Source organism: Hordeum vulgare, chromosome 2H, assembly GCF_904849725.1.
Source record: "Hordeum vulgare subsp. vulgare chromosome 2H, MorexV3_pseudomolecules_assembly, whole genome shotgun sequence".
NCBI lineage: Eukaryota > Viridiplantae > Streptophyta > Magnoliopsida > Poales > Poaceae > Hordeum > Hordeum vulgare.
Window position 1 is genome coordinate 102,776,506 of NC_058519.1, and position 7,763 is coordinate 102,784,268.

Sequence of the window (7,763 nt, forward strand, 5' to 3'; positions counted from 1 at the left end):
CCTGTGCATGGGCCGACCCATACGGTGTAATGGATATTCTCCACGGTGCAGAGCGTAATATAGGAGGTTTTTACATGGGCCGGCCCAGTTCGAGATATTTCGCTTTGTGAAACGTGTTCTATTACTTACCAGTGGCATCATGGGTAATTTATGAAAACTTCAGGGGCAATTTCCATGACGTACCACAGAAGCAATAGGTGTTTTATTAATAGGTAAAACATTTCTATATTTTGTAGCACAAGGACCCATGCGTTGCAACGGGGAATACAAATTTTAGTTCTTTTTACTTATTTTTTGTATGAAATGCATGGACAATTTTTTACTTAGCAAACATGTTTTGAATCGATGAACTTTTTTAAATTAGAGAACAAATCTTGAAATTAATGATTTTTTTAGTTTATGTGAACAATTTTTTCTAAAATTTCATAGACATTTTCTTCGAACTCATGAATATGTTTTTAATGCATGATCATTTTCCGAATTATCAATGTTTTATATTTGCTAAATATATTTTTGAAAATCATGAATAGATAATTCCTTATTATTTGTGATCTGATCTCAGGTATACCATGAGGCATGCCATTTTTGGTACAGAAGTACTGGTGCAATCAAATGCATGGTTTTTACTGAATGTGCAACAGATTCTAATGGCATTTGTACACTCTCAGTAACAGGTACTTTGTTGTCAAAGTTGTGTTACAACATGAGCCATGGCATTTGGCAAGATATAATCGATGATGACAGGAATACTGATGACTTGTCAAATAAACAATGCACTCTTCTATGAGTCACATGTCATGCATCTCATTTAAAAACAGATATACTGAAAAGGCTTAGAGAATTTGGATATTGTCCACAAGGCTGAAAATGCACAAGACACCTGCATATGTGGATCAGCTGCATACCTATTTATGGCCGGATAGTTCAGAACAATATCGAAGAACTTCTCCAACGCAGATAGTAGAACAGCCTTAGTAGCTGCTGGTCTGATATCATTTTGAGACTCCACAACTATGACGTGAGACCTTGTATCATTTGATACAGCTCCTTTCGTTGCCACGCTGTTTTTCTTCATGATAGCAGCCGAGAAACCTAGTGCCCACACCTAAGATCAGAAAAAAAACAGTTAAAAACTCTGTTTATGTTCCAACAAACCTTTGTTCTCTATGGGGTTAAAAATGATTGAGGATAAAACACAACTGACAACACATTTGTCAGATATGCAGAGTATGCGAAGAGGATCTTTCTGTCACATTTCAATAACCACCAAATTCTGTTCAAATAAGGTCAGTTAGAGTTTTTACCTGAGAGTCCGGGACAGCAACACGCGCTGAATCGATTACGAAACCCTTGATTTTCTCCACCGCCGAAGGATCCTGCCGCTGCAAGTTCTCCAGTATCACACCATAGCTACAGTAGAAACAGAAAGTAAGCTTGAAAAATCCCAAAAGGGTTTGAGTTAACTCTTAAATGCGGAAAATCCAAAGAAACTGCACATACCAAAGCCAGTCGGTGTTACTGAAAGTATGGAAAACAATATTCTTCCCATCCTCCTCCCTGACCCAATCCGCAAGGTGTTCCGAGAGCAACTCCACATTCTTCTCGGCCTTCCCTTTCACATTATAGTTGACGATGTCAGACATGGGGAGGGTGAAGGTCACAACATGGAACCCCCTGGGGGTCGACGGGGACGAAGGCCCCGGGCTCGAGCTCCACGGGCTCCTCCTCCTCTGCGTCCGACACCGTCTGTGGGTACCGGTCCGCCAGCCACCTGTAGAACGCCGGGACACCCTAGGCAGGATGTAACCCCTAGGAAGCTTTCCCAATCATGAGCTGTGCAAGTTTCTCTATATCAGCAGTAAGTTCAGACCCCATGCCTCCCCTAGTCTTCTCTCATCCTTCCTCTGCAATCAGCACCCACACAACAACAACCACATAACCACCAGATCACTCACTTCAGCTCAGCTAACAACAACCAGCACCAAGCACAGCCAGTAGTGCCAGTAGCACCAACCTCAATCTCTCCTCCTGATAGGCAAGAATATTTATATTAAACTAAAGAACAATCAACACCAAGTACGTGCTCATCCTGAATTTTTGCATGATCCTCCCCTCCCTTGTTGGTGATGAACTGAGAACAACATAGATGGTGCCTTGGAGCTCCTCTGTCGTCCCACGATCTGGCCGCCCGCTCGTCGAGTGCTCTGGATCAGGCCAGCAGCTTCGCCTCCGACCGTCACCTACCTCGCCTTCGACCCAATTTGGACACCCACAGGACACAACCTCCACCACTTGCGCGCCATGGTGCCCCCACCAGGTCTGGCCGATCATGTGCCTCTCATCCTGACTGCTTCCCCGTCTCATGGCTCACGTTGACCGCGAGGAGGCCAGCGACTCGTTCAGGCGCGACCAAGTGCGCCATGCATGTCCCCTTCATCTACTTCTTGAATACCACATGTTGATATTGATGCCCCCTCCATTAGCACGATAGAGCATCAACACCTAACGGTGCCGTTTCTAGCTCCATGTTCCCTCCTCCATTGGCACCAGAGAACATCTCATGCCTCTTCTCATTGAATGGGAGCCTCTGGATCCAGCGGCTCAAGACTTGGCCTAGATCAGCTTCACGGGCGCGGCGACAAAGAGGCAGAGGAGGTCCTGGGCGGGGGAGGTGCGGACAGCAGTGAAGAGGAAGGCCACCGGGAGTGGACCCGCGTCGACCACCTCGCAGTCGCCGGGGATGTGTGTAGTGCCCCAAGTGTAACCTTCCCTATTTGGAACCTATTGCAAGTGGGTCCACCATGTCAGGGATATGATGATATCATTTGTGTCATGACTTCATGTGATGTCCCTTGTATTTTCTTCCTTGCATGCATGGATGTCATATCGTATCTTCCATGTTTCTTTGAGACTCTGTGATTGCAAGTGTGGTGGTGATGATGTGGTGTCTTGTGATTTCATGTGATGTTGGTGCATATGTGTTGTGGTGAGTAGTAGTAGTGTTTGTGGTGATAGTTGGTTTGCAAAACCCTCTGATTACAAAACCCCTCTCTCTCTTTTAATTCCCTAGTTCAAATATTTGCTTGCTCCTAAGCTGATTTGAAAATGTCTTTTATTTAGAGGATATTGTGGGTGTTAAGTTGTGCAAGTTTGGTGATTTTAAAAGTGTTGTAAACAGGTGCAATAAATAAAAAACAGAGGCATTAATTCTGTTTGTGAAATATTGCGTGCTCCTAAAAATCTTGTTCTTGTTTTATTTAAATAGGTCATATTTTTCTATGACCAGGGGGTATTTTCTTTTGATTTATCCCCAGTAGTTTTGCCTTGTTTTTATTTCTTTTCTTTCAGGCATTTCTGTAATTAGAAAACCCCCCTGAGGGCTTCTTTCTCTATACCTGGCGCCAACTTGGGCCACAGCCCTCCTCCCGTGGCCCAACTTCCTTCTCTCTCGCTCCAGTAGCCCATCCCCACGCCTCCTTCTCCTTTCTATAACACTTTCTCTCCCCCCTGCTCCTTTCCGTCACAGGCTGAGAGAGAACTTGCCGACGCCGTGAGCAGCAGCAACGTCGAGGCTTCCCCCTTTAAAGCGTTGGCGTTCGTGCCCAACTGCCTAGGGTTCCTCTTCCCTCCTCAGCCGCCGCCGTCACCTCTCCCCATATCCATCTAGTATCCCTTCCTTCCCTCGCCGGTAAGTGTCCTGTAGGAATAGCAAAGAGAGAGCGAGGTCATCGCCGCCGTCTACCTCCGTTCCCGTCGGCGTCTGGTGTCGTCGCCATGTCCAGGAGCTCGGGGAGGCTCCCCGTGCCCCATTCCCACCAGCGTTGAGGACGAGGGGCGACCACAGCGACGGCCAGCAGTGCGTCAATGCCTCGGCCCCGGAGCTCCCGCCGTCTTCCTCTACCTCGTCGGCAGCAGGGAACCGCCGGCATCTTCTTCCCCTATGGCTACTCCTTCGAGCGGGTGGCCTCTTCCCTTCCTTCCCGAGGTGAGGCTGCACCTCCCCTTCCTTGTTCCTCCTTAGGTCCATCTTAGATCCGGCGAGAGTGTGTGCGCGTGCTTCTCTATAGACGCAGGTGCATTGTAGTAGCAGTAGCTTGTTGTAGTGCCGTGTAGAGGAGGCATAGTAGGCGCAGCAGCAGCACGTGGTATGTCTCCTTGGCATAGCAGCAGCAGCAACGGCGAGGAAAGCCCGGCAACCTCCCTATCGCTGGTGCGTCTCGGCGCAGAGCCTGGTTCGGCTGCTTGTAGTAGATTAGCTGGTTAGTTTCCCCCGTACTAGCAGTAGCCGTGTCGTAGCGTGTTGGTGTATGTCTCTGCTTGTTACCTTGAGGTGCAGGGTTCGAGTCCCCGATGCTGCACCCCCTTTTGGGTTTTCTTTTCCTTGTTCAGTAGATGCAGCAGCAGAAGTATACCTTGCTAGCTGAGCCCTCTCTGTCAATGCCAAGACAGTAGCAGAGTGGCAACAGCAGCGGTGCAGTGCAGAGAGGGCTTGGGATCAACCCCCCCCCCTCCCCAAGCCACTTTATTTTATTTTTCTTCCCCTGTATTATTTTTCTTTGCTGTGGATTGTTTTGCTGCTAGCAACAGTAGGTAGCAGGTGCAGGTGATTCAGATTATATTAGACTAGGCTTCATTTTCCTTTTGTGTGTCCTTGTTTGCTTCATGTGAATATATAAGTAGTTATGTAGTGTGTGTGTGGTGTTTCCCCTTGTAGAGAAGTATGTGTAGGTGGCTTGCTATATACTTGCTTATGAGGCTAGATATATGGTAGCTTGTGTGTGTGTGTTGCACACCATGTGGTCGTGCTGGTGTATGTATGCATGTGTGTGTAAGTGTCGTATGCATGTGTTGGCATTCTTTTGTGTTGCTAGCATGTGTAGGTGGTGTGGTTTCTACTAGATGACATGCATATGAGTAGATGTGAGTGTGTGGGAAACAGCCCCATTTGCAACTTGTGCACCTCCTCATGTTTAATATGAGAGAGGGCATGATGTTTGTGTGTGTGGGTGACATAGTGAGAGAAGTATTGTGTTGTTGATGTGCGTGACACCAACATGGGGTCCAAACCCTCATGTACATATTGTCTTTGTGCACATGAGCATAGATATGTGATAGTTGTACTAGTGGGAGTTGCATGAAATGTTGCACTATTCACTATGTTGGATTCTATGTAGTTTTTCCTTCCGAGTTTGAGCTCACTTGCTCCAAGCAAGTGCATATGTTTTATATATGGTTTTGGGGTAGAAAGATCCCAGGAATCCAATGGTGAAATCATTTTTTCCATTGGAGCATTTTCTGGAGATGGCATATTTGCATTTTCTTCTAAGTTTAGAGCTTGGTTCCATGATTTGTGAAGTGCTCTTGTATTTCTTTCTTGGTTGTGGTAGTAGAGGGTGACCCCCTCTACCACATGTTGGTTTCAATTCATGATTTGGAATCCATGTGTGCAAGTTGTGCCCATCCAAAGTAGGCTTGTGGCTGAAATTCCAGATTAGTGAAAATCTGAGATTTTCACTAAGTCTGAGAATCTGTTTATATTTTCTTCTCCTGTAGATATGGTTGTGGTGGTCATTGTGTTGTGATCTAGCCCTAGATTGCAACTAGGAAGTTGGACCTGATATGTTTGTCTAGGTCCCTGTAAAATTTCATGTCATTTGGATCCCTGTAGGTATTGTTTTGGCTGCTGTCAAAAAACTTCAGAGCAAAGACAGAAAGTTAGGTGCAGGAATTTTCACTAAGTCCCTGTGATCTGATGGTTTTGGGAAAGTTTGCAGCCTTGTATCTTCCTGTGTTCAATTCATTTTTTGTGTGATTCTTTCTTGTGCTAGTAGTATTCTTGGCTAGCTACAGCCACATATATTATTTGTCATAGTTGGGTGGCTGTAGGTGCTTTGCATGTAGCTCACAAAGTGCTATGATGCAGTTTATGGCAGATTATGTAGTTTTGTCTTTTTGATGTTTGTGAGTGCTTAGTTGATGTTGTGGTGTTCTTATTGCTGCACCCCATTCATGATGGGTTATTTTATGTCTTGGCAACCTGGGAATACCAGATTTGTGCCATTTATGTGTGTGGTGATGATTTTGACACGTAGGGCTTCATATCTTGTTTCGTTGATTCCCGTTGATCCGTAGCTCCGATTGTATTGTTACTTATATGGTTTTGCATCATTTTTACGAGAAGCATATGTTCATGTCATTATCATGCATGTCAAAATAGGTTAGCATGCAGTTCTGTCCAGGAACTTGTGTTAGCTTCTTAAGCTTGTGTTGGTGATAGAAATAGTGATGCATGCTCATTTTTCATGTCATGCATCATGTGCTTGTTGCATATTGAGGTGCTTTTGTTCATTGGATGTTATTCTTATGTTGGGTAGCACCGGGATCGGAGAACGAATACGTGGAGTCAGGAGAGTATGTGCAGGACGATCAAGAACCATTCCAAGCTGAGGATATCACAGGCAAGATGATATGACCTTGATTCCATCTCTAGAATTGTTATGCTAGATTATGTTTCCTTTGTCATATGCTCGCTGCCTACCACTCAAATATTTGCCTCTTGAGATGCCATGAACCCAAACACTGATCCCTTCCTAGCAAACTTGAATGGCTAAGTAGGGCTTGCTCAGCTACTAATGTTAGCGTTGCTAGATGCGGGTGCTTTGACTCATGTGATAACATGAGCTTGATATCATTATCTTATAATTCTGTTATTAAATTAATGCACCTACATACTTGGTAAATAACGGAAGGCCTAGCCTTTTGCCGGGTGCTTTGTTCCGTCATTGCCGCCATAGTTACCGGTTATCGGTGTTTGATTCCATATTGATCGCTCCTAACACGTTCGGGGTTGTTATGGGGACCCCCTCGGTACATCGCGTAGTGTTAAGACTCGTCCGGCAGGACCCAACATTTGTTTTAATTTGCTAATCACTTAATAATAATCTGCATAGGGAATAGCTACCCCGAGGAATTTAATCAACAACCCGGGACAGTGCTCCTCATGAGTGTTGGTCCAACCACCTAGAAATCGGCAAGACCACCCCAAGGAAACTTGAGGTTTGGTCCTTGTCCACTTTGCATAGACGGTGTTGTCCTGAGACTGAGATACGCGGCTCTTATCGGGGTCGTCGACACACCGGGAGGTCCTGCTAGTCTTGTCTTACCTTAGCGATATATCTTGCGTATAGGAATCCCAGTGAAGCTTTGGTTTTCCCCAGAGTTGAGGTTTTCCTCTAAGGAATCCGACGAGATCACGAGATTCGTGATAGAGGATTACTTTGTGGCATGTGTACGTTTGTGATGGACTAGTTGGAGCACCCGTGCAGGGTTTAATCTTTCGGAAAGCCGTGCCCGCGGTTATTTGGCAACTTGGAATATTTTGTTAACATCCTGTATTAGATAACTTAAACAAAAGCTAATAAAATTGCCAACTGTGTGCGTAACCGTGACTGTCCCCTTGAAGATCTCTCTTCGATCGGGAACACGGTGGGGTTATGAATGATGTAGGTAGGTGTTCAGGATCACTTAGTGATCAAGTATTCACGATCGCTAGTATAGTCCACCTTCATACATGTTCTACGTAAGTTAGCCACCAAATCAAGCTTAGGATGCTGCAACCTTAAACACTTCACCTTATCCTACCTAATAACTTGACTAGTTCTGGCACCAAGGTCTTAGATTGTTGAGTCCTTGTGGCTCACGGATTCCTCCACAATACCAACAGGTTCGGGTACACCAGAGACAGATGATCCCGACGGCACGCA

General features: G+C 45.5%; 1 protein-coding gene across 1 annotated transcript; it reads right to left on the bottom strand.

Moving 5' to 3' along the window:
• Positions 1-808: 808 nt before the first annotated feature.
• On the bottom strand, positions 809-4,027 carry LOC123425705. Its single transcript, XM_045109418.1, has 5 exons — positions 3,817-4,027; positions 1,956-2,028; positions 1,501-1,809; positions 1,305-1,410; positions 809-1,105 (listed from the first exon to the last, which is right to left on the bottom strand). Exons 1-5 carry the CDS (start codon positions 4,025-4,027, stop codon positions 809-811), a joined length of 996 nt encoding a protein of 331 aa, XP_044965353.1.
• Positions 4,028-7,763: the final 3,736 nt, after the last annotated feature.